This window comes from Zalophus californianus, chromosome 7, assembly GCF_009762305.2.
Source record: "Zalophus californianus isolate mZalCal1 chromosome 7, mZalCal1.pri.v2, whole genome shotgun sequence".
In the NCBI taxonomy this organism is placed as follows: Eukaryota; Metazoa; Chordata; class Mammalia; order Carnivora; family Otariidae; genus Zalophus; species Zalophus californianus.
Window position 1 is genome coordinate 16,968,392 of NC_045601.1, and position 25,580 is coordinate 16,993,971.

At 39.9% G+C, this 25,580-nt stretch overlaps 3 protein-coding genes across 7 annotated transcripts in view; 2 read left to right on the plus strand and 1 right to left on the minus strand.

Annotated features, from left to right (window-relative positions):
* The window catches only part of LATS1 (large tumor suppressor kinase 1), a 47,751-nt gene extending 40,663 nt beyond the window's left edge, over positions 1-7,088 (plus strand). The window contains exons 7-9 of one of the 3 annotated variants that reach the window (XR_003521500.1): positions 1-183; positions 391-497; positions 5,774-5,884. Coding sequence is in view for 2 of the 3 variants with exons in the window: in XM_027602716.2 (XP_027458517.1) it covers positions 1-183; positions 391-497; positions 5,774-6,283 (800 nt within the window). In the remaining variant the exon portion in view is untranslated. Of the gene's footprint in view, positions 184-390; positions 498-5,773 lie in introns of all 3 variants that reach the window. The other 2 variants (XM_027602716.2, XM_027602717.1) reach the window with 2 other exon arrangements.
* Positions 30-25,050, minus strand: LOC113927838. Its single transcript, XM_027604020.2, has 5 exons — positions 25,021-25,050; positions 17,380-17,874; positions 13,923-14,106; positions 13,637-13,794; positions 30-162 (listed from the first exon to the last, which is right to left on the minus strand). Exons 1-4 carry the CDS (start codon positions 25,048-25,050, stop codon positions 13,733-13,735), a joined length of 771 nt encoding a protein of 256 aa, XP_027459821.1. The 3' UTR covers positions 30-162; positions 13,637-13,732.
* The window catches only part of KATNA1 (katanin catalytic subunit A1), a 35,028-nt gene continuing 26,701 nt past the window's right edge, over positions 17,254-25,580 (plus strand). Inside the window, exon 1 of one of the 3 annotated variants that reach the window (XM_027602720.1) lies at positions 17,254-17,347. The gene's annotated coding sequence lies outside the window, so the exon portion shown is untranslated. Of the gene's footprint in view, positions 17,348-17,495; positions 17,779-25,580 lie in introns of those variants that run through there. The other 2 variants (XM_027602719.2, XM_027602721.2) reach the window with 2 other exon arrangements.

Sequence of the window (25,580 nt, forward strand, 5' to 3'; positions counted from 1 at the left end):
GTGACCATCCACGGCAAGATAGTATGGACTTCAGTAATGAGTGGGGTGACCCCTCTAACTGTCGATGTGGAGATAGATTAAAGCCGCTAGAGCGGAGAGCTGCACGCCAGCACCAGCGATGTCTTGCGCATTCATTGGTCGGGACTCCCAATTACATTGCACCTGAAGTGTTGTTACGAACAGGTAAAACATTAGTTTCATAATATCTCAATAGTCCTGTAGACCAGCTGAAACTTTAATTAATTAGCATGTGGCTTATTTTTCAGATTTATAGTAAAAATACTAATTTCTACAGCATAAGCTGGTGATGTAATATTAATTTTTATTTTATTAATTCTGAGCACTTTTAAAAGGTTTATGAATAACTATAACTTTGGTATCTTATTTTAGGCTATACACAGTTATGTGATTGGTGGAGTGTTGGTGTAATTCTTTTTGAAATGCTGGTGGGACAGCCGCCTTTCTTGGCACAAACACCATTAGAAACGCAAATGAAGGTAAGATAGAATCTATACCAAAGAATTGTTACAAAGTCCTTATATCACAGACTTTTAGCAGTCCTTTACTTAGAGCATCTTAATTTGGAATTTAAGAATGAACTTGCAAGGGGGTTGCTGGCTGGCTCAGTTGATAGAACATGTGACTCTTGATCTTGGGGTCATGAGTTCGTGAGTTCGAGCCCCCATTGGGGATAGAGTTCATATTAAAAAAAAAAAATGAACTTGTAAGGTTATAGGAAGCCACTAAAATTCCACAGGTGAATTTTACTCTGCATCATCCTGTTGTCATACTATTATATTCCCCCTCACTCATTCTCATGGAAGTCTTTAGTACTGTTTGCAGATTTATCCAAATTTATTTTTTGTCACCTCTGGCTCCTGGCTTTGTTATCTTCCATGCACATTCTACCCCCAAACTACAAACAAAGTATGTATCTCCACTTGAAATTACCTCTGGCACTTAAATGAGAAGTTGCCTTTGATTTGGACCATAAATAGTCCCATTAAAACCCCTTCAGTGGTTCCCATGTGCATGGATTAAAATCCAAATTTACCCTTTTTTTCCTTTGTCCATATCATTCCCTCTGTCTGAAATGTCCTCCTTTCTTTCCCATCTTCCACGACCCTCCCCACTTTCTTAAACATGGTTAACTCCTAAACTAACTCATTCTTAGTCATCCTTTAAGTATCTTGAAGTTATCTCTTCTATGATGCTTCCCCCTAAGTTGTAACTACTTCTTTATTGCATTTAATATACTATATTTAAAACTTTTGGGCCGCCTGATTGGCTCAGTTGGTTAAGTGTCCAACTCTTGATATCAGCTCAGGTCTCGATTTCAAGCTTGTGGGTTTGAGCCCATGTTGGTCTTGCGCTGGGTGTGGAGCCTACTTAAAAATAAATAAGATAAAAATAACTTGCTTTATATTTTTTCTTTCTTTTTTTTTTTTTTTTTTAAGATTTTATTTCAGGGGCACCTGGGTGGCTCAGTTGTTAAGCGTCTGCCTTCGGCTCAGGTCGTGATCCCAGGGTCCTGGGATTGAGTCCCACATGGGGCTCTCTGCTAGGCGGGAAGCCTACTTCTCCCTCGCCTACTCCCTCTGCTTGTGTTCCCTCTCTTGCTGTCTCTTTCTGTCAAATAAATAAATAAAATCTTAAAAAACAAAAAAGATTTTCTTTATTTCAGAGAGAGAGTGAGCATGAGCTGGGGAAGGGGAAGAGGGAGAGGGAGAAGCAGACTCCCCACTGAGCCAGGAATCCCGATGTGGGGCTCGATCCCAGGACACTGGGATCATGACCTGAGCCGAAGGCAGATGCCTAACCAAGACACCCAGGCACCCCTATTTATTTATTTTTGAGAGAGAGAGCGAGCGTGTGCACGCAAGTGGGGGTAGGAGCAATGGGAGAGGGGGAGAGAGAATCCCAAGCAGACTCTGCACTGAGCCTGGAGCACAACACAGGGCTCAGTCCCAGGACCCCGAGATCATGACGTGAGCAGAAATCAAGAGTCGGTTGCCTAACCGGTTGAGCCACCAGGCACCCCTAGATTTCTTTTAGTATAGGTCTATTGGTAATGCATTCCCTCAGGTTTAGTTCAGATTATTTTGTCTGAAAGTGTCTTTATTTCACCTTCGTTTTAATATATGCATATATGAAAGCATATATATATATGTATATAAAAATGTGTGTGTGTTTGTGTGTCTGTGTGAAAAATTGAATGCTTTTTCCTTAAAATCAAGAACAAGGATGGAGGGTCACCTGGGTGGCTCAGTTGGTTGGGCGACTGCCTTCAGCTCGGGTCATGATCCTGGAGTCCCGGGATCGAGTCCCGCATCGGGCTCCCTGCTCGGCGGGGAGTCAGCTTCTCCCTCTGACCCTCTTCCCTCTCATGCTCTCTGTCTCTCATTCTCTCTCTCTCTCAAATAAATAAATGGGGTCTTTAAAAAAAAAAAGGAACAAGGATGGAGCACCTGGGTGGCACAGCTGGTTAAGCATCTGACTCTTGGTTTCAGCTCAGGTCATGATCTCGGGATCCTGGCATCAAGCCCCGTGTCAGGCTCCACGCTCAGCATGGAGTCTGCTTGAGATTCTGTCTCTCCCTCCCCTCTTCCCCTCCCACTCCTGCTCTCTCTCTTTCTTTCTCTAAAATAAATAAATAAAATCTATAAAAAAATAAAAGAACAAGGCAAGGATATTTGGGGGTTTTTTTGTTTTTTGTTTTTTTTAAGATTTTACCCATTTATTAGAGAGCAAGCACAAGCAGGGGGAGCAGCAGGGAGAGGGAGAAGCAGGCCCCTTGCAGAGCAGGGAGTCCTATGCAGAACTCAATCCCAGGACCCTGGGATCATGACCTGAGCCTAAGGTAGACACTTAACTGACTGAGCCACCAGGCTCCCCTTCCCGGGGATTTTCTATATAGAAAATTATGTCATGATCTCTGAATAGGGGAAGTTTTTCTTTCTTTATAATCTGTATGCCTTTTATTTCTTTTGTTGCTATATTATACTGGCTAAGACTTCCAGAACTATGCTTAATAAGACTGGTAAGAACAGATATCCTTGGGGCTTGTGCTCTCTCTGTCAAATAAATAAATAAAATCTTTAAAAAAAAAAAATCCCAGGGAATTTATGGAAAAACCCATAGAAGTGAGTTTAGCAAGGTTCTAGGATATAAGGGTAATACATACAAATCTATTGTATTTCTATATTCAAGCAATAAATGACCAGAAACTGAAATTTAAAAGCAGTACCATTTATAGAAGCTTCCCCAAATTGAAATATGTAGGTATAAATTTAATAAAACATGAACAAGATCTGTATGCTGAAAGCTACAAACTCTAATGAAAGAAATCAAGAAAGATCTTAATAAATACAGACACATGCCATGTTGATAGATTGAAAGACTCAACATAGTAAAGCTATCACTTATCTCCAAAAACATCTATAGATTTAATTTTGTTCTAATTTTTGTAGACATAGATGAGCCAATTCTAAAATATATATGGATGGATAAAGGAATTGGAATAATGAAAACAATTTTTTTAAAAGAAGAGCAGAGCGCCTGGATGGCTCAGTTGGTTAGACGACTGCCTTCAGCTCAGGTCATGGTCCCGGGGTCCTGGGATCGAGCCCTGCGTTGGGCTCCTTGCTCAGCAGGGAGCCTGCTTCTCCCTCTCCCTCTGCCTGCTACTCCGCCTGTTTGTGCTCTCTCTCTCTGTCAAATAAATAAAAAATCTTAAAAAAAAAAAAAAACAAAGGGGCTGCCAGAGTGACTCAGTTAAGCATCTGATTCTTGATCTCAGCTCAGGTCTTGATCTCAGGGTTGTGAGTTCAGGCCCCACATTGGGCTCCACGCTGGGCATGGAGCCTACTTAAAAATAAATATTTATTTAATATTACTTAATATTTATTTAATATTTTTATTTAATATTTATTTATTTAAATATAAAATAGAAAGAGGAATCAACTTGATTTTAAGACTTACTGTTACAGTAATCCAGACAGGGTGATATTGGCAAAAGGACAAAACGTAAATCAAGTGTCAGGAACAGGATAGAGAATGGAGAAATAGAACCACCCAAATCTGACCATTTGATCTTTGACAAAGGTGCAAATGGAGAAAGAATAGTATTTCAACAAATGATATAGGAAAAATTGGTCAGCCATATACAGAAGTACTGAAAGTCAATGTAAACTTCATCCTTACACAAAGATTAACTCAAAATGGATCATCGATCTAGAGATAAAACATAAAGCGATAATACTTTTAGAAGAAAACACAGGCGAAAATCTTTATGGCCTAGGGTTAGATGAAGAATACTTAGAAATGACACCAAAGTCATGAGCCATAAAAGAAAAAGTTGAGAGATTGGAATTCATCAAAACTTAAAACTTTCAGTATACAGAAGACACAGTCAAGGGGCACCTGGGTGGCTTAGTCAGATGAGCGTCTGACTCTTGGTTTCAGCTCAGGTCATGATACTCAGGATCATGAGATCGAGCTTTGTGTTGGGCTCCACGCTCAGCTAGGAGTCTGCTGGAAATTCTTTCCCCCGCCCTCTCCCTCTGCTCTTCCCCTCCCCCCCCCCACCCCCCTTGGCATGCACCTGCAGGGTCATGCACACCCTTTCTCAAATAAATAAAGGGCACCTGGGTGGCTCAGTCGTTAAACATCTGCCTTCGGCTCAGGTCATGATCCCGGGGTCCTGGGATCGAGCCCCGCATCAGGCTCCCTGCTCTGCAGGAAGCCTGCTTCTCCCTCTCCCTCTGCCCCTGCTTGTGTTCCCTCTCTCACTGTGTCTCTCTCTGTCAAATAAATAAAATCTTTAAAAATAAATAAATAAAGTCTTTAAAAACTAAACAAAACACAGTCAAAACAATGAAGACATGCTACAGCTTGGGAGAAGATATTTGCAGATTACATTTCCCACAAAGGACTGTATCTAGACTATAAAAAGAACTTTCAAAACTCAGTAGTAACAAATATTTCTTCATTACCTACTACCTTCCTTCCCTTCCTCCCTCCCTCTTTCTTTCCTTCCTTCTTTCCTTCCTCCTTCCCTCTCTCCCTCATTCTGTTTTATTCAAAGCCAGAATAAATATTTATTTTTTTTTTTTTTAAGATTTTATTTATTCATTTGAGAGAGAGGCAGAGAGAGCACAAGCAGGGAGACAGGGAGAGGGAGAAGCAGGCCCCACGCTGAGCAGGGAGCCTGATGTGGGGCCCGATCCCGGGATCATGACCTGGGAGCCAAAGGCAGATGCTTAACCATCTGAGCCACTCAGGCGCCCCCAGAATAAATATTTATTGAACATCTATTAATTATGTGCCAGGCAACTTGCCAGGCACTGAGAAATACAAAGACAAAACACAGTCTTTAGCCTTATGGAAGTTTTTCTGTGGTAGAAGGACACAGACATAAATAGGTGCCACAAAGTATTAAAGATACTATGGTAATAGTAAATACATAGAATGGGAGGCACAGTAGAAATAGTCATTTTTGCCATAGGTGGAAGAACTTAACAGGGGAGCTAAAACTTAAAATGATGAGTCTTGTAATGTGAGTATAAGTTGCCTGGAGTGGAGGGAATGGGAGGAAAGGTTATTTCCCACCACTGATTCATTTATTATTAAAGGTAAGGAAGGCAAAATACCATGAGATTTCTTTTTAAAGATGCAAATAGTCTGGTAAAACTTTTTGGTATAAAACCTGGAGGAAATTTTTGTTTTTCTTATTTATCTCTTCCCTCCTAATTTCTAAAAATCCTCTTTGAAGGTTATCAACTGGCAGACATCTCTTCACATTCCACCTCAAGCTAAGCTGAGTCCTGAAGCATCTGATCTTATTATTAAACTTTGCCGAGGACCAGAAGATCGCTTAGGCAAGAATGGGGCTGATGAAATAAAAGCTCATCCATTTTTTAAAACAATTGATTTCTCCAGTGACCTGAGACAGCAATCTGCTTCATATATTCCTAAAATCACACACCCAACAGATACATCAAATTTTGATCCTGTTGATCCTGATAAGTTATGGAGTGATGATAATGAGGAGGAAAATGTAAATGACACTCTCAACGGATGGTATAAAAATGGAAAGCACCCTGAACATGCTTTCTATGAATTTACCTTTCGGAGGTTTTTTGATGACAATGGCTACCCATATAATTATCCAAAGCCTATTGAATATGAATATATTAATTCACAAGGCTCAGAGCAACAGTCAGATGAAGATGATGATCACACAGGCTCAGAGATCAAAAATCGTGATCTAGTATATGTTTAACACACTAGGAAATTATTATAATGAGGATTTGCAAAAAGACCTGAAACGCAGAGTTTTTTGAGGCTCCAAGAGTAAAATTATGCAAATGTGACAGAGCTGTGTATGAGTGCTCTGTGTACAATATTTTATGCTTCTAAATTATGGAAAATTTTTTTAAACTGTTAATTTATTCCAGCCTTTTTAATCAGTAATTTAGAAAAAATTGTTATAAAGTAAATTATGAACTGAATATTATAGTCAGTTCTTGGTACTTAAAGTACTTAAAAAAATAGTGCTTTGTTTAAAAGGAGAAGCCTGGTATCTATTTGTACATACACTAAATAATTTTAAAAGACAAGAGTGTTTGAAATTTTTTTGAAAGACAGGTTTAGTTTTATCTTGCTTTAACCAAATATGAAATGTACCCCACATTCAAAGAGCTCTTTTTTTTTTAAACCCCATAACCTTGTTTTTGGTGCAAATAAGCTATAGAAATTAAGCCATGATGGTGATGAGTGTTCCTAGGCTAATGATAATCTGATAATTTACATTTTGGAACTGAGAAATACAGGGTTGAAATAGTATGTTCATCAGAAGAAAAAATAATGCAGATTATCTGGGGTTCCCCCCCCCCGTGGAATATTTAATCTTCTAGCATTTATTTCTCATGAATTACTGGCTTTAAAAGAAGCAAAGCACTACTATTTTTCTTTCTATACCGGTATTTTTTATTTTTTTTTTAATTTTAATTTTTTTTTAAAGATTTTATTTATTTGACAGAGAGAGACACAGTGAGAGAGGGAACACAAGCAGGGGGAGTGGGAGAGGAAGAAGCAGGCTTCCCGCCGAGCAGGGAGCCCAATGCGGGGCTCAAACCCAGGACCCTGGGATCATGACCTGAGCCGAAGGCAGACACTTAACGACTGAGCCACCTAGGCGCCCCTCTATACCGGTATTTTTTAATGCTGCTTCTAGTTTTTAAAAGGGAACAAAGTTGCCATAAGTCAAAATTCACAGTACTGAATGCTTAACCTTCTTTCATATTTTTACTTATAAATTTTTTTTAAAGTTTCTACCATCCTAAGCAGAGAGATTATTTTCAGTTTCATATGAAACTTTAATTAGAAAAATTATTTGTGGGTACTCACTAGAAAATTACTTTTTCTTTGTAGTGACAGTTTTGGTTATGTCATCAGTAATGTTACACGTTTCCTCTTTCAGAACCGTGCTGTATACATGGATTGTTATGGCAAAGGAAATCTGGCTATTTGGCTGTATTTTACCTATAGGCAGGTTAACTGGTGAAAAAATTAATTATTTAATTCTTAATTAAGGTGGCCGTTAGTAATTAGAAAAAGTTACATAGTGGTCTTAGTAGAAAATTCAAATCCTCCTAACTTAATTTAAGGTTAAATAATATGTTTTTCAGCATGCCTTTTATATATAATGTTTAGGTTTTAAGAACACTTGTGGTTTCATACCAAAATACATTTAGCTTCTCTTTTAGGAAGGGGAAAAGGGCTGTATTCTGACATAAGTAAAATTTGTGTTTTACTTCCTTTTCTTTAAGCTCCACTGGTGGGGAATTGTTTTATCAAAATTTTATATGTCTGGATAAGAAGAGGCATAATTTTAGTGATTATCAAACTAATAGAAAAAAGCTAGTGGAAGTCACATGTGTAAGTAAAATTAAACGCAAAGCTGTTCCAGTTGAACTGGGACAGGCAACAAAGACTTATTAGCTTACACTTCCCACCTTTCTCTAGGTGTCCCTCTCAGAGCTCAGCTTGTAAACCACGGGTCTTTGGGGTTCATTGGGTTTTTTTGAGAATCTGATGAAAGGTGGGGACTCTTTTCCCAGAAAAATACACATCAACACACACGTATATAATGCCGCACGCAGCCTTAGGAATTCTGGACATGTTGAAAACTCACAAACTTGGTTAAGGACCTCTGTCCTGTAAGAACACTGATCTATTAAACTAAGAACTTTGCTTTAAATTTACTGATTAGTACTCAGATTCGCACATCTTGTATAAACACTGATAATTTGTGATGGGAAAAGTCTGTACCATGTATTAAGATATCCCTAGGAATGCCTCTTTCTTCCTGGTACAGCACTAAGACATCTTAAACATACTCTTGAGGGCATTGAAATAGATGTTTGGCATGTGACAGGCTTGATACAGAAATATTTGTGAAGGACTTCTAATCAGAGAGTTGTAAGAAAAGGCACCATAATGAGTTGGCAGTCTTCACTTCATGGAACATTTGATTAGTGCTATAAAATCCTTTGCCAAAGTAGTTCAAGAATTTTTAGCTCAGTACTCAAATTTTAAGATATCCCTCTGGCTCTGGGTTTTCTAAGTCAGATTTATTGAAATTTCCATTTGGTTGTTTTACTTCAGGATTGTGGTGCAATGCAGTACAAAACCAACTTTGTTACATTTATGTTGTAGGAAAACTAAGGTGCTTTCTCCTCCCCCACCCTCCCCACAAAATCTGTTGACACTACAAATTTTGTGTTCTTTTAAAATTTCCTCTGACAACATAAGCTTTTGCTGTTTGTGTAAAGCAGTATAGAAGCCTTTGATATCTGCAGTTTGTTACAGTTTGGATATACTTATTAGCTGTCTTATTCCCAAACCATACCCAGTTCTTAGAGCACAGATTCTGGTGTTTCCTGACCAAAAAGATGAGAACAACATGAAAAAACCTCTATGCTTTCAATTGAAATAGAGTGAAAACATTGGTTATGTGTGTTTTCTTTTTCAAATAATTTTCCCACTTATTAAAAAACTTGCTGTCTTTCTTATACTTACCCCTTTTTATGTATATCAATAGTATTTATAAAATGTGTTCTATAATTATGTAATTGTAGATACTATTATGTATTGTCAGTGACATTCTAAGGCAGGCCCTATTGCTGTATCTTTTCTACCTTATTTGTAATAGGAACTATAGAATGTATGACTAAGAAGTCACTTTGAGATTGACTTTTTTAAAAAGTTATTACCTTCTGCTGTTGCAAAGTGCAAAACTGTGAGTGAAAATGTTTTATTCTGACTTAATAATATGTTAGAAATTAGAGAATACAGTGGGAGGAGTTTTAGATATTGCTGCTGCTGTTACCTAAGGTACTTTAGAAATTTTTCTTTAATAAACAAAAATAAACAAAATCCCTTTGGTATTTAAAGTGAAACATTTATTTAGCCTGTTTGTTTTAATCTAAAGCAAAAAATAATTTGGGTCAATATATTAGTATATTTGTAAAGCGCCTTAATATATCCCTTTGTGGAAGGCACTGTCCCACAGTTTACTTTTATATTGTATTGTATATATAAGTATTTTGTATTAAGATTGAATCAATACAACACTACAGTTTTATAAAATAATGCTTTGTTAGGAAAAGGAATTACAGCTTTGCAATATAACTAAATTGTTTTGCATACTTCTGAATGTAGTAGATATGAATAATCAGCCTGTGTTTTTAATGACTCTATTTGTATTTTCCCAATCATTTTCTCTAGTGTAACATTTGCTGGGGTAATAATAAAAAAGAAATTCAGATCTTTCAATTATGTGTGGAAAGCTGACTATCAAGGCACTTACGTATATTGATTTTCATTTTCAAAAATTATTTTAATCTTTATTCTCAGAGATAATTTATGATTAAAAATTCGATGTTTTAGAATTAAAATGTATATAACTAATGATAATAGGGTTAAGGCAAACTGAGTAGTGTAACCCACTAAAATGTTTTCATTTTGCCCAACATAAGTACAATAAATATTTCATGTTAAAGGCTTCCTTTAGATTAGCACAGAATTAAACCTTTCTAATTATCAGACTCATTTAGTATCATTTGAGCCTGCTTTCTTTCTTTCTTTCTTTCTTTCTTTATAAAAGATTTTATTTGACACAGAGACAGTGAGAGAGGGAACACAAGCAGGGAGAGTGGGAGAGGGAGAAGCAGGCTCCCCACTGAGCAGGGAGCCCGATGCGGGGCTCGATCCCAGGACCCTGGGACCACGACCTGAGCTGAAGGCAGACGCTTAATAACTGAGCCACTCAGGCGCCCCTTGAGTCTGCTTTAAAATTTTAAAATACGTAGTTGCTGGCTAATCTGTTTTCGTTTATTTACAATTATCACATGACAGAAAATACATATATTGATGCTATATCTTAAATCAACTTTACACGGATGAACACATTTTTAGTTTTGTATTGCTTTTCCTTTTTCAAGCATTACCATCATTCTTAGTTTCCTTTTTCCTCTTGTTTGCACTTCCTTATAAAATTATATTTGGTCTACATGAGGTCATTGTATAGCTGATGCAAGTTGCATTATTCCTATGATTCATTATACTACACTGTAGACCCACATTTGGCATGCTTGTGACTCTATTTTGTTAGGCCAAAATGAAACACACAAAAAATGTATCTGCTTATGTGTGTGAAAGAGGAAAGATGTCAAATTTATGTCTGAAACATAGGCAGTTATTGTCGTCCCTAATACCTCGTCTCCCCTGCTTCCTACTTAAGATCCAGAGATCCTAGACATACTACCGGATTCAGAATCTGGGTGGAACTTCGAGTTCTTTGCCCTGGAGAAGGGTTAAATTTGTTCTGTGATGAAAAAGGGGTTCTCATGAGTACTTAGTTCCCAGAGTGGTTGACTAATGACATAAGCTGCTCTTGTTCCCCAGCGTCCATTCTCTCATTCTTTTGTGAATAGAGCCCCCATCCCTGTCCAAATTTTGACTGCCCTGCTAGAGCCCATGTTTCTCATATTCGCTTGTAATTAGGTGTGGCCACATGACTAAGTCTTGGCCCTTGGGATATGAGCAAATGTGATATACACTTAAGGTTGATACTGCTTGCCCTCCACTTGCTCTTTCCCTCTTCCCCACAGGATGGAACATGGACAGAGTGGTGACTTTATATTGACTATAAAAACAAGGGAAACACCTTAGTGGTGGTGGATCAACAAAATGAGTAGAACATAGTTACCTGAGGGCGCCTGTGTGGCTTAGTCAGTTAAGTGTCTGACTATAGCTTAGGTCATGATCTCAGGGTCCTGTGATTGAGCCCTGCCTCAGGCTCCCCCCCACTCAGCAGGGAGTCTGCTTGTCCCTCTCTACCCCCTCCCACTCATGTTCTCTCTCTCATAAATAAAATCTTAAAAAAAAAAAAAAAAAGAACCTGGTTACCTGAAAGATTGTGTGGTGTGGGGCTGTCTGTCCAGGTTGGACTGATAAACTGCAGAAATGTTAGAGAAAAGGAAAACAAAACTGTGTGTGTGTGTGTGCGCGCACGCACCCGCCTGCATATAAAATCTGCATTTGTTACTGTTGCTGAACTTACCCTAATTAGTATAGAATTTATATTTGTGTATAATCTGATTTGCAGAACAATTTAAGGAGGTCATTTTGTACTTTGATCATCTCCCATGCAATCAATCATGAAACTCAGTTACTTTACCTTATGCATTTTTCTCTAACTCATCATCTTCGGCCCCATTGTTAACTACTCTGGTTGAGGCCCTCATCAGCTCTTGCCTGAATTACTGCAATAACTTTCTAACTGTACTCTTTGATTTCATTCTGGTCCTTCAAGTTTATTAGCTAAACTAGCATCCAAATGATCTACCTGAAAGATAACTGGATCCTGCTTCTACTGTGATCAAATAAGCTCCTAATGGATTGACTTTACCGCATAGAACTATTATAAACTCTGGGGAAAATACAAAAACAGCCACCTAAAGATACTGAGTGGAACCAAGAGCAGGCAGATTCTGGATGGAAGTCAACCCTTGAAAGAGAGGAATGGCACTGGATGAGTATCTAATTTTCTTTCTTTCTTTTTTTTTTTTTAAGATTTTTATTTTTATTTTTCGACAGAACGCAAGCAGGGGGAGCGGGAGAAGCAGGCTTCCCGCCGAGCAGGGAGCCCGATGTGGGACTCCATCCCAGGACCCTGGGATCATGACCTGAGCTGAAGGCAGACGCTTAACAACTGAGCCACCCAGCCGCCCTGAGTGTCTAATTTTCATGATATCTTGCCTGAGAAAGCCCCAAATCTCTAGCTGAATCATTGCCACACATCTGTGGGGAAGAATCAAAGCATCCTAAGAACAAAAGAATTAAACTGGCATTTGAGGTGCTGCCCAACAGAAAGCAAATCAAATCAAGTTAATTGCCTGCTTAACAACAAAACAAAACAAGCAAACTAAAAAACACCTTCAGAGATATATCACAGATTTAAACCAGAGTATCTGTAACATAACATATCCAATATCAAGGATACACTTCAAAATTACCTGTCATACAAAGAAATACAAAAATATGACCTATTCTCAAAAGAAAAAACAGTGGAGATCAACCCCAAGAGCCTATTCCAACATCTGGAATTGGCAAAATAGTACAATGGCTCTTAAAACTATGCACAATGATGGGGCACCTGGGTGGCTCAGTCAGTTAAGCGTCTGCCTTCACCTCAGGTCATGATCTCAGGATCCTGGGATCAAGTCCCACTTCAGGCTCTCTGCTCAGCGGGGAGTCTGCTTCTCCCTCTCCCTCTGTGCTCTCCCCCCTCAAATAAATAAATAAAATCATAAAAAAAAAAACTATGCACAATGATATAAAGAAAAATTTCTCATAACAAATGTAAAGATAGGAAATCCTAGTAAGAAAATAAAGGGTAGGGGCACCTGGGTGGCTCAGTCGTTAAGCGTCTGCCTTCAGCTCAGGTCATGATCCCAGGGTCCTGGGATCGAGCCCCACGTCGGGCTCCCTGCTCAGCGGTAGGCCTGCTTCTCCCTCTCCCACTCCCCCTGCTTGTGTTCCCTTTCTCACTGTGTCTCTCTCTATCAAATAAATAAAAAATCTTTAAAAAAATAAAGGGTATAAGAACCAAAAGGGAATGTCCTTTGATTGAAGACATAAACTGGCAGAATATGAGAAAACCCATGAGAGGGCCAAGAAATGGCATTATTTAATTGCGTGTAGAATAAAAGAATATCTCTGGAAGGTAATTAACGAATGTGATGTCATTGATTATCTCTGGGGATGGGAACTGGATTTCTAGGGTGGCAAGAAAGTAGACTTCTCACTATATAGCCTTTTGTATCATTTGAATTTTGAAGCATATAAATATAAATACATAAATTGGCAATAAAACCAAAATCAAATTTTAAGTTCAAGGGGAGGACGTGGGCGTAGACAAAGGAAACTAAGCTTTCATTGAAATGGGAGGCGAAAGCCAAAGGGCAAGTGTGAAGTAGAGACATGTGTAAGTTGGACGGTACAAGTATTGTGATTAGGTTTAGCTGCATATAAAACCCAAAACAACCACTGCTTAGACATACAATACCTGGAGTTGGCAGTCCATAGCAGGTATGGCAGCTCCACAAAGTCAGCCCACACTTCGTCTGTTCAATTCTGCTACCTTCATCATATGGCTTATATCCTATAGGTGACTTACATCAGCAGCTGGCTTCTTATTTCTATCCATCTGTTCCCTGTTCTCACCTGGTAAAAAGAGGGGATGTGAGAAGGGGGTAAGGGAGAGTTTCAGGACCTCTCCCTTTAAGGTGTCTTCCTAAGAGTTCTACGTAACACTTCCACTGGCCAGAAGTCAGATCCCTGGCCACACCTACCTGCATGAGAGTCTGGAAATGTAGTCTGCATTCTAGATGGCCCAATTCCATCAAGCTTAGTTCTGTTACTGAGTAAAGAAAATGAGTATTTGGTGGCCAGATGATAGTCTCTGCCACAGGGAGCAAGTTGAGGGAATTTCAATCTGATAGCTTCCATTTTCTCTGGTGGAGACATCGTGATTTGCTGAAAGGGTGGAAATGGGTAGAGGTTGGCTTGAGGAAAGTGGTGAAAGTTTGAAATAACTAATGTGAAGCGAGTAGGAGAGAGAACTAAGGTGGAACATGCAGAAAAGTATATTTCAGGTGGGTTGGAAGTTACACAATTGTGGTGCATCAATCTTCATGGTGGTGTGATTTTTTTTTTCCCCATAGTATTCAGCAGTCTGGGAGTAGCAGGATGGTGATGGAAGCTATTATTTAGGAAGAATGTATATTACACGCTTAGTGAATAACACTGGGGATCTGCCCCTGTGTGTTACTGCAAATATTGCCACATAATCTAAAAATCCAGCAGATTCTTAATCGTGGTTAGAATTTTCTCGTATATACTCTGTATTCTAAGAGATGGCTCAAATGTTTGAAGTATGTAGGCAAGGACTGCCAGATACAATTGACCAGGTGAGTAAAATTAATAAATTGGTCCTGAAAGCCCTTTTAGATTTCTCTGATGAAACATAAATTTTTAACATTTAAATTTAGTAGATAAAACAGTAAATAATAAAAATTTAAATTTTAAAAAATGATTTAATGTATTTTATTTTTTCTAGAAATATCTTCTGTGTAATTCCAGAGGTCACTACACCTCTTACAACAGTCTCCCAATCTCTTCTTCCTCCCCTTCAAATCTTCCTACTCACAGCTGCCAAATTAATCTCCCTATTTGCTGTCACTTATGCTTTCATTTGAAAACTTTCGTTGGCTCCTTTTTGCCAATTGAATAAAGTTTACACCCTTTATTGGCACCTACCTTTCTACTTCTTTTTCCGTAATTTCCCTTCATGTGCCCTATCATTCTGCCAAATTAATCTGACTACTCACTAGGAAAAAATATATAATTATAATAATAATAATTTTATGAGTCCCAGTTTGGACACAATCACTTCAGAAGGCTGGTGGTTGTAGAAGCTACCCTGTGAAAGAAGAAATGACTAGTGTAGTAGTCAGGAGTGTGGTATACAAATACTGTTTCTCCTTCAGAGCACTCTGCAGTTGCACATCCTTGTCCCTTTGAAGTCAGGCTTGGTCACATGACTTGCCAATGAGATGTGGGCAAAAGTGGCATGCATCATACCCAGGAAGAAGTTGTGTAAGTTACTCCCCCCCATTTTTCCCCATGGCCAAGGGTCCCAGTGCCTGCATTCACTCTGCTATGAACATATAGAGTAAATGAGAAAAGAAAAAAGTGTTCAAAGGGGCATGACTTTATAGCCCCTTTGGTAAACTCAGATTCTTTTTTGGTATAAGGGGGTTTATACTCCCATAAAAAAAAAAAAAATCCTGTTGTTTGAAGCCTCTGATTTAGGGGCTTCTACAGCTTAGCATAGTCTTCCCTAAGTGGTACAACTAGTGAAGAAACTGAACAAGTGAACGTAAGCCGCTCTTTGGAGGTTTTTTACTTTAAAAATGTATCATATGATCTCACTGCTATGAGGAATTCTTAATCTCAGGAAACAAACTGAGGGTTGCTGGAGTGGTGGTGGGGTGGGAGGGATGGGGTGGCTGGGTGATGGACATTGGGGAGGGTATGTGCTATGGTGAGCGCTGTGAATTGTGTAAGACTGTTGAATCAGAGACCTGTACTTCTGAAACAAATAATACATTATGTGTTAAAAAGAAGATAGTAGGAAGGGTAAAATGAAGGTGGGGGAATTGGAGGGGGGAGATGAACCATGAGAGAATACGGACTCTGAGAAACAACCTGAGGGTTCTAGAGGGGAGGGGGGTGGGGGGATGAGTTAGCCTGGTGATGGGTATTAAGGAGAGCACGTTCTGCATGGAGCACTGGGTGTTATACGCAGATAATGAATCATGGAACACTACATCAAAAACAAATGATGTAATGTATGGTGATTAACATAATAAAATAAAAAAATTAACTTCATTGAGGTATGATTTAAGCACAATAAAATGCATCCATTTTATGTGTTCTCTTCAAAGAGTTTTTAAATAAATACATACATTTGTGTAACCACTACCCTAATTGAGATATGTAACATTTCCATCACTTCAGAACCTTTCCTCATGCCTCTCTGAAGTCTAATCCTTTTCCTCCCTCCTCCCACCCTTAATCCAGCCTCAAGCAAACACTGATAGCTTTTTGTTGCTATAGATTAGTTTTGCTCGTTCTAGAATTTCATATAAATAGAATTATATAATATGTATTCATTTTGTTAAAAAATATGTATTCATTTTGTTTTGAGAAGTCTTTGTTTTGTTTTGTTTTAGGATATATTTAGAGAGAGAGTGAGTGCGCGTGGGGGGGGGCAAAGGGAGAGAAGAATCGGGCTCCATCCCAGGACCCTGAGATCATGACCTGAGCCAAAACCAAGAGACTTGGCTGCTTAACCACTGAGCCACTCAGGCACCTCTGTTTTGAGAAGTTTTAAAAGTACAAATGGGCTTTACAATTCAGCATACCTTTGCACACATATAAAAGGTGAAGGTTGATTCAGGCTAACTAGGGTAATTAATCTGTACCTCCCCGAAATTTTTTTTTTTAAAGATATACGAATTACAATTTCCTTTGCTCCATTACAGTGGAGTTCCTATCCACCGTAGCAAAACTACTATTTTCTACTTAGGTGAGAATTTTACAAGATTTTGAGCTCCATGAGACATTAAATTTTTTTGATTGCTGTATGTATACTCAATGCCTACAACGGTGTCGACATCATAGTAGTTCAATAAATATTTGTGGACTAAATTGATATATTTCCCTTGAATTGCCTTTATATAAATCTGTGTTAAATTGATGACTTACGGTTAGAAGTTTAATTACCATGCACTCCTAAAGGAAAACGTGTCTAGTGCCTCATTCCACCTCAGGTGGAGGAAGAGGATGGAGATTGAAACTGGGGGAAGCATGGCCAATCGTACTGTGGAGTCCGTATCGATAAATCCTGAAACAGCATAGTATTGTGTGTTGTCCGGTTGTATTAAAACGATGACCAAAAAAATAAATCAAGAAAATGAAACTCCACCAGCACCTTGTCCGAATATCTTTGTTTACCCATTCCCTGTTTTATTCATCTTCTGTCGTGACAAGAGCCTTAGTCGAATTCTGCGTACTTGGATGTCACAAACAAATTATTTGGCCCTTCACTCTCACCTGTAAAATAGACCTTCTAACTTCCGAACCTCTGAGGAGTGTGGTGAAAATCAAATGGGAGGAAAAGTGAGCGAGAACTTTGGAAAAAGTTACCAAGGTACGATACGCGACAATAATTTATATCCCTACCATCCCTATTCTCCGCCTCGACCGCCGCCAGGAGGCGGTGCGGACTGCGCAGGCGCGCCCCAGCCAGCCCCGCCCAGCTCCCCTCCCGGTGCCTGGCGCCCGGCGCGCGCACGCCGCCCGGCGTCCTCGCTCCCGGGGCGTCGCCCCGCGTGCGCTGGAGTCGCCGAGGCCACCCCCAGCACCGGAAGTGACCCTGACGGGTTTGCCTTCAAATTCTTGACGAGCTGAAGCAGCACTGAGGGCTGGTGACGGTTGACCACCGCCGTCCTGGGGCCGTGAGCACGGAGCAGAGTGGTTGGGGCTGGGCAGGGCCCTACTTCCTAGCCGCCCTGAGCAACGCACGGCCGTTCCCCTCCGCCTGGCGGTGGGAGGTTTCCCAAGGATCGTCGGCAGCCACAGGTGAGTGTTCACTCTCCCGGTGCTCCGGGGATCCCCGGCCCCCGTGGCCAGCTTGGCGAGGGATTCGGGGCCGGCAATGAGAGCCGTCTGCGTATCCTGCCATTAGCCCGCCCTTGCCGGCGCCGAGGTCTTAGGTCCTCGCTGTTGTCGCTGACACCTGTGGCTCAGGTGACGGGTTCCCTACCTGAGGAATCCTATCCAGCCTGGGACTTTCGGGGGTTCCTGGCGATCCCCTTTCTAGGCCTGTGTCATTAGAGAAGTCTCTGGTCGGAAAAACACATCTCTCTTTATTTCTTAGCTTTTTTGAGCAGTTCTCTCCCGAATTCGTCCACGCCCCCGCCCCATACCCTCAGCCCTGAAAAACCTCGAAAGCCTTGAAATGGGATGCAGCTTCTTTTCTTACATTTTGTTAGGTAGGTGTGATATTGTTGAGGATGTTTCTTTATTCTGGTGCTGGGCGCCCTCTGGGAGGTTTTTGGCCCTTTTGATTAAGAGTTGGTACCTTTTAAAAATATGTATCCCTCGAAACATTTGTTTCATATTGTATAGCGTATGGTGACGAAGTTAGAGATAAACGTGGATCCTTAAGTACCTTACAGTGGATAGTCTCAGCCCTTATTTAATCAAAAATAGTTTTCTCTTTTGACTGCGAAGTGCCATTTTATATCAGTTACTAAATTCCAGTAGCACAATTTTGCATCCTTCTGTCTTGAAAGCATTCACTTATGTATTCCTCTTTGAAATCAGACCTTTAGTTACTGCTGAAAACATTCCTAATGTTTTAGAATCTTTGCCACAATGATAGAACACCACGGTGTCAAGAAGATTCTTGTAAAGTTCACAGGACTAAATGTCTCAATGTGCAGCCCTATTGTCTTTTCCAAAGGAGATGATTTTTGTAATCAGTGAGTTCTCACACAGGAATCGAGTCAGAACTCTTTATTTTGTATTACTATTACTATTAATATTACTGTATCATGCTTTAAAAAAAAAAACGGCAGTGCTGATCAATTTCCAACATTCCTAGACTGTGGAAAGCTGTGTAAAGCTCCTCTATGGCTTTGGTTATTCAAGAAGCTTTTGCATTTTACAGATTCAGTACTTGGCATATTATACAACAGATTCTGCATTTTATTTTGAAACTGGTGTCCCAGTTCTGACAAATACTAAGAATTAGAGAATCTTGTAAAATTTGCTGTTCTAACAGCATTGTTGAATTTCTGTTTACAGCAGTGGTTTAGGTTTTTCTTTTTAGCTACATGATTGGTTAAAAAGATAATGTATCAAATCAATGTGGTCAGTGTTGATTATATGCTAAATAGATTTTGCTTGTAGTGTTTATTGACATGGCTTGAACATGGATTTTGAATTACATTTTAATTGTTATATTCACTGATTTTGTTTTGTTCAGGGTAAACAGAAAGTTTACCAAATACAGATATATGTATTCTTTTTTTTCCTGAGCAGGCATTCTTTTGATAACTTTCTCATGCTTCTTGAGAATTTATTATACAGTGATTATAAAAGTAAGAAGAATGTATGCCATGCTGTAATTGGTCATGGATCACTCATGTATTGTATGTATTTATAATCATTAGCGACTGACTAAATTAGCATTATGGTTGTTTTCATATCCCAGAGATGAACATTCTGAACACTGCTTAACAGTGTGTTGTCACTTTTAAAGTTACACTCGATTTATTGAAATGCCTTCAAGAAAATGTATGATTGAGGTTCATCTGTTTTTGTTTTAGGACATCAGTTTTACAGATAAGTATTTTTAACATAGATGTTGATTGCCTGTGCCTAATACTATGGTATGCTTGTTTCCTCCTAAGTGCAGAAAATACACCTAGGATAGATCAAATGATGTCCCTTCTACTAAACTTTAGGGATTTAAAGGCTTAATTCTTAATTTTGTCTTCAGTGCAATTCCTTGCAACTGAGTAGGTGCTCTGTAAATACTTCTTGAATGAATTACCTATGCACATTACAGTAAAAACTGAAATATTAGTGGAACCCAGTCTAACTCCTTAAAAAACTATGTGGATATGGTATCCTTTTTAGGTGTGGAATAGGGAAGGCCCCATATTTGCTGTTTTGGGAGAGCATAGGAATCTTAGAACCTCAGATGTTTGATCTATTGCCTATTCTTTTTCTGTGTCTTTAATCACTTCTTTTCCTTAATCCTAGAGGAGAAAGAGACACCCTAAGTCTCTTTGTAGAGATTCCACACCACAGCAACTATTAAGTTTGCTAGAAATTTTGCTGTAATATTTTTTATTGTCTAAGGTTTTTGACTCTGTTACTTGAATTAAAATTTCGTGTTGCACCTTACTTAGCTTAAATAAATTGAATTAGCCATTAGTGAAAATGAATACATAAGCTGTGTAAACAAAACGTTGGTTCTGACAGGATAATGTAAAGGAGATGCTTGCTGTGAGATAAAGTAGGCATCACATATGGTTATTTTTCTCTTTAGTAATCTGTCTAATCAAGAATCAGTTTTTGGACAATATCATTTTTATAAGTGTTCTATTAATGGAACCAGTAGATACTCTTTACTGTTCATGGTGGTTAAAATTTGACTATAGGCTTTTCTCCAATATATTCATTTCTTCAAAAATTGCTGGAAATTGTGCCAGGTAGACCTCATTTCTGTACTCCTGCAGTGTAGTTTTAGCAATGATAAGAACATATTCTTGAAAATTGGAGTCTCATAAATTTGCAGTGTTGATACTCATTTGAGAAAAAGGCTGTCTTAGAGACTACTACTAGAAGAATAGGAAAATTTATTTCTGTCTCACATTTAGTCAACTAAGGGTATTTTGATACTATTTTTCAGTAAACACATTGTTTCTTTGATAATCAAAAATTTTTCAGGTCATTTTTCAGGTGGCCTTGGATTGACTTTATATTTCTTTTTGTTAGAAAATGTCTATTCATTGGATGCTAAGGAATTTTATCTGACTAGAAAGAAGTATTTGTAACATAGAACCTTCAAAGAAGGCCTGGAGCGAACTTTATGCTTTGTGGGACATTGAATCATGATCCTTAAAAAAAAGTAGGGTGACACCTATATATCAGTAACGACTTGATTTAGATTTTTTTTAGTAGAGGGATGGGAAGAAAGATCTGGAGAGAGTCAGTTGAGGAAAAGAGGAAGAGAAGGGAGAAGACAACAGAGTCTTGCTATCCAGGCTCATCTAGATACACTGTATACTGGCAGCACCTGACCCCAGCTATACTCTTCTAACATTGTTTCCCAGACTAGGTGTCACTATAGGGCATTTAGAGCCTTGGGGCAGAAGCAGTCACAGTTCTGGTAGGGATGAGTTGAGGATCAAGGAATGTGAGAGTGCGGAGGGTCAGGAACTAGACAAAGATAAGAAATCTTAGTAGTTCAAACAAAAATCTGGCATTCTTCATTCAAAGATTGACTGAATATTTGCTGTGTGCCAGACATGCTTCCAGGTTCTGGGGGTTTATCAGTAAATAACAGCCATGCTCCCTCTCCATGGAGCTTTTATTAAGATGGAATATTATCAGTGGTCATGACTCCATGGAATCACTATGTAGGTCATGGGTTTTTTTTCTTTTGGATCTCAAATGCTCAATTTTGAGTAACTTACAAACCTCAGTTCATAGCTGTATTGCTTCATAACAAATTACTCTAAAACTTAGGGGCTGGAAACAACAAACATTTCTCTCACAGTTTCTTTGGTCAGGCTGTGGGCATGGCGTAGCTGGGTGCTTGTGATTCAGGGTCTTTCACAGGCTCTAGTCAAGGTATCAGTCAGGGCTGCAGTCATCCGAGGGCTCAACTGAGGAAGGATCGGCTTCCAGGCTCCCTCACATGGTTATGGCAGGATTCAGCTCCTCTGGACTATTGAACTGACTGCCTCAGTTCCTCACTGGCTTTTGGCCTGGAGCCTCCCTCAGTTCTTTGCCACGTGAGCCTCTGCACAGGGCAGCTTAGAGCAGACCAGCAAGAGGCAGTCTAATCTCAGAAATGACATTCTGTTATTTTTGCATATTCTGTTTGTTCCAAGTTCACATTTAAGTGAAGGTGATTTCACAAAGGTGTTGAAACGAGGGGGCAGAGGCTACCGAAAGCCATCTTAGAGGCTGTCTGTAACTGTATATTGATAGAAGACCCTTCTTTTGTAGTATTTATTGTTTCTTCCTTACCCTTCATCCTCTTTCTCCACTCATATTTCTGTATCTTAATCCTCCAAGGCACTCTAATATATTTAATGTGTTTTTCGATGTGTGTATATTCCTGACAAAAGAGTGTTTTGTATAGCATATGTATTTTGAATTTATAAAATGGTATTGTAATCTAGATTTGTTCTGTATCTAAGGCTTTTTTTTTTCACCCAACCCTGTTTTTCGATGATCTGTGCATGTTGCTATTTGTAAATTTTGTTAATTGCTTCCATCTTCTACATGGTATTCCAGAGTATGCATCCAGCACATTTTCTTTTCTTTTCTTTTTTAAAGATTTTATTTATTTATTTGACAGGGGGAGAGAGAGAGAGAGAGAGAGAGAGCAAGCACAAGCAGGGGGGGAATGGCAGAGGGAGAGGGAGAAGCAGACTCCCCACCGAGCAGGGAACCCAATGCAGGGCTTGACCCAGGACCCTGAGATCATGACCTGAGCCAAAGGCAGAGGTTCAACCGACTGAACCACCCAGGCACCCCTCCAGCACATTTTCTTACCCATTTCTCTAGCAGGGAATAGATCGATTGCCTCCAACTCCTTCATTTCTCAAACAGTTCTGTCATTAACATCCCAAAACAAGTCTCTGTGGATCTGTGTGAGACTTTCTCTGGAATATTTACAGAAGAGTGGGATTGCTGGGTCATAGGATATAGGCATATGCAACTTCTCTAAGGACTGCCAGATTGCTCTCCAAAATAACTATACCAGTGTATATCTACAAATTGTATGTGAGGGTTTCCTTTTTCCCAAATCCTTGCCAATACTAAGTATTATTGGAGTTACTAATTTGTTTTTAATCTGGTGAATGTATAAGAGGGTCTCTGATTGCTTTCATTTGCATTTCTCTGTTAGTAGCATCTGTACTTTTAGCCATTTGGGTTTTCTTTTTCTTGTATTGTCCTTTATGCTCTTTACTTGTTTCTATATGAAGTCCTTTTGTCCATTAGTATGGGGAATTACAAGGGTGGATTTTCTCATCTTAAATTATCCTTGCATTCCTGCAGTAAATCTTTTTTTTTTTTTTTAAGATTTATTCATTTATCCTAGAGAGGACAGGGGAGGGGCGAGAGAGGGAGAGGACCCCAAGCAGACTCCCTGCAGAGCGCAGAGCTCAGGAGCTCACCCCAGGATCCCCAGATCATGACCTGAGCTGTGAAGCCAAGAGGTGGACACTCAACCTACTGAGCCACCTAGGCGCCCCTCTGCAGTAAATATTCTTGATCAGAGAGAGTGTGTGTGTCCTTTGAAAAATTGTTAGCTCCTATTTTGGATTTCCACATCTATGTTCATAAGCAAAATGGGCTTTATATTGTCCTTATTCAATTTAAATTGAGGTGAGCCCAGCCTCCTAAAAAGAGTTGGTCAGTTTTTCCCTTGTTTTCTCAGTCAACTTTTATGTGATTAGAATTACTTTCTGTTTAGAAGGTAGGTAGAACCCACGTATAAAAAATCCTCTGGACCTGAAGCCTTTTAAAGGTAGAGGTCTTTAATTAAAACTCCATTTTCTAGGAAATAAGAAAAATTTTTAAAGGAGAAAAAAATTTCCGGCACCTGGGCGGCTCAGTTGGTTAAGTGTGTGCCTTCAGCTCAGGTCATGATCCCAGAGTCCCAGGATCCTACATACATACAGAGTCCCAGAGTCCTCTACCAGGCTCCCTGCTCAGTGGGAAGTCTTCTCCTTCTGATCCTTTCCCCCTCATACTGTCTCTCATATAAATAAATAAAATCTTTTATCTTTTTTTTTTAAGATTTTATTTATTTTACAGGGAGAGAGCATAAGCAGGGGGAGCGGCAGGCAGAATGAGAGGGAGAAGCAGGCCCCCTGCGGAACAGGGAGCCTGATGCAGTGTGATGCGCCTGATGGGATGCGATGTGCCTGATGGGATGCGATGTGATGCAATGCCATATGATGCTGGGCTTGATCCTGGGACCCCAGGGTCATGACCTGAGCCAAAGGCAGTTGCTTAACCCAGTGAGCCACCCAGGTGCCCCCAAAATTTCATTTTCTTTCAACTCAGATCCGTCCAGTTATTTTCTCTTTTTCATTCTGTTTTATTTATTTGCATGTTCTTTTTTTTTTTTTAAAGATTTTATTTATTTTTTGACAGACAGCGAGAGAGGGAACACAGCAGGGAAAGTGGGGGAGGGAAAAGCAGGCTTCCCTCAGAGCAGGGAGGCCAATGTGGGGCTCCGTCCCAGGACCCTGGGATCATGACCTGAGCTGAAGGCAGACGCTGAGCCACCCAGGCGTCCTGGCATGTTCTTTTTTCTTTTCCTTTATCAGTTTTGCCAAGATTTGTTTCTCAATTTTTAAATGACCCATAGTTTGATTTTTTAAGTCTTTTCCAGTGTTTTGGGGTTTTCTTTCTTTTTGTAAGATTTTATTTGTAAATAATCTCCACATCCAACGTGGGGCTTGAAAGCACATCCCTGAGATCAAGAGTCAAATGCTAGGGCACCTGGGTGGCTCAGTTGTTAAGCGTCTGCCTTCGGCTCAGGTCATGATCCCAGGGTCCTGGGATCGAGTCCCACATCCAGCTCCCTGCTCCGCGGGAAGCCTGCTTCTCCCTCTCCCACTCCCCCTGCTTGTGTTCCTGCTCTCGCTGTCTCTTTCTCTGTCAAATAAATAAATAAAATCTTTAAAAAAAAGAAAAGGTGGCTCAGTCGTTAAGCGTCTGCCTTCGGCTCAGGTCATGATCCCAGGGTCCTGGGATCGAGCCCCACATCCGGCTCCCTGCTCGGCGGGAGGCCTGCTTCCCCCTCTCCCGCTCCCCCTGCTTGTGTTCCTGCTCTCGCTGTGTGTGTTTCTCTCTCTGTCAATTAAATAAGTAAAATCTTTAAAAAAAAAAAAAAAAAAGTCAAATGCTACACCAACTGAGCCAGCCAGGTGCCCTTTAGTTTTTATTTAAATTTGGCCCTTTAGCTCCTCCCTTCTTGTGCTTTTCAGTCTGCTTTGTTAGTCTTTTTCTAGCTTCCTGAATTGACAGCTTAGGTCAATTATTATCACTCTTTCTTACGGTGGTTGGATGTGGTGAATCTGCAGTCATCTTCAACCACCCCTCATCGCCTCCTGATGTCCCGATTGTGTGCCATAAGGGATTCTCAGCCTGGGAACTGATCGTCCTAAGAACTGTCTTTCTCAGTTGTTCCCCTCTAGCCTAACCTGAGGGGAAGAGTGGCAGCAGGAGACCACTCCCAAGAGCTGTCCTGTTGACCTCTGTTTCTATCACCTCCCCACTCTGTCCAGGCCTGGCTTTGCCATGATGTACCCTGCTGTCTCCGTCAGGGACTGGGCTTGCACTGCTGCTTCTCTGTCCTGCAGTGGAAAGTGTGGGGGAGGGTAAGCAAGGATGGCAGGACAATAGACCTCAGAAAAGGCACAGTTAGAAACTCTAACCTGGCCCTGTTTCCCTCTGAGCTGCCTTGTACTTTCCCACACACCAGGACCCAAATCACCATCTATTATTTCAGTGTTTTTCTGAATTTTATATTCAGTTCTAAGATCCATCAACCTTCTACGAAGTAACTGTGGCTCTTCTAGGATTGGTTTTTGGGAAGGGGGCCAGTTGCTATCTTG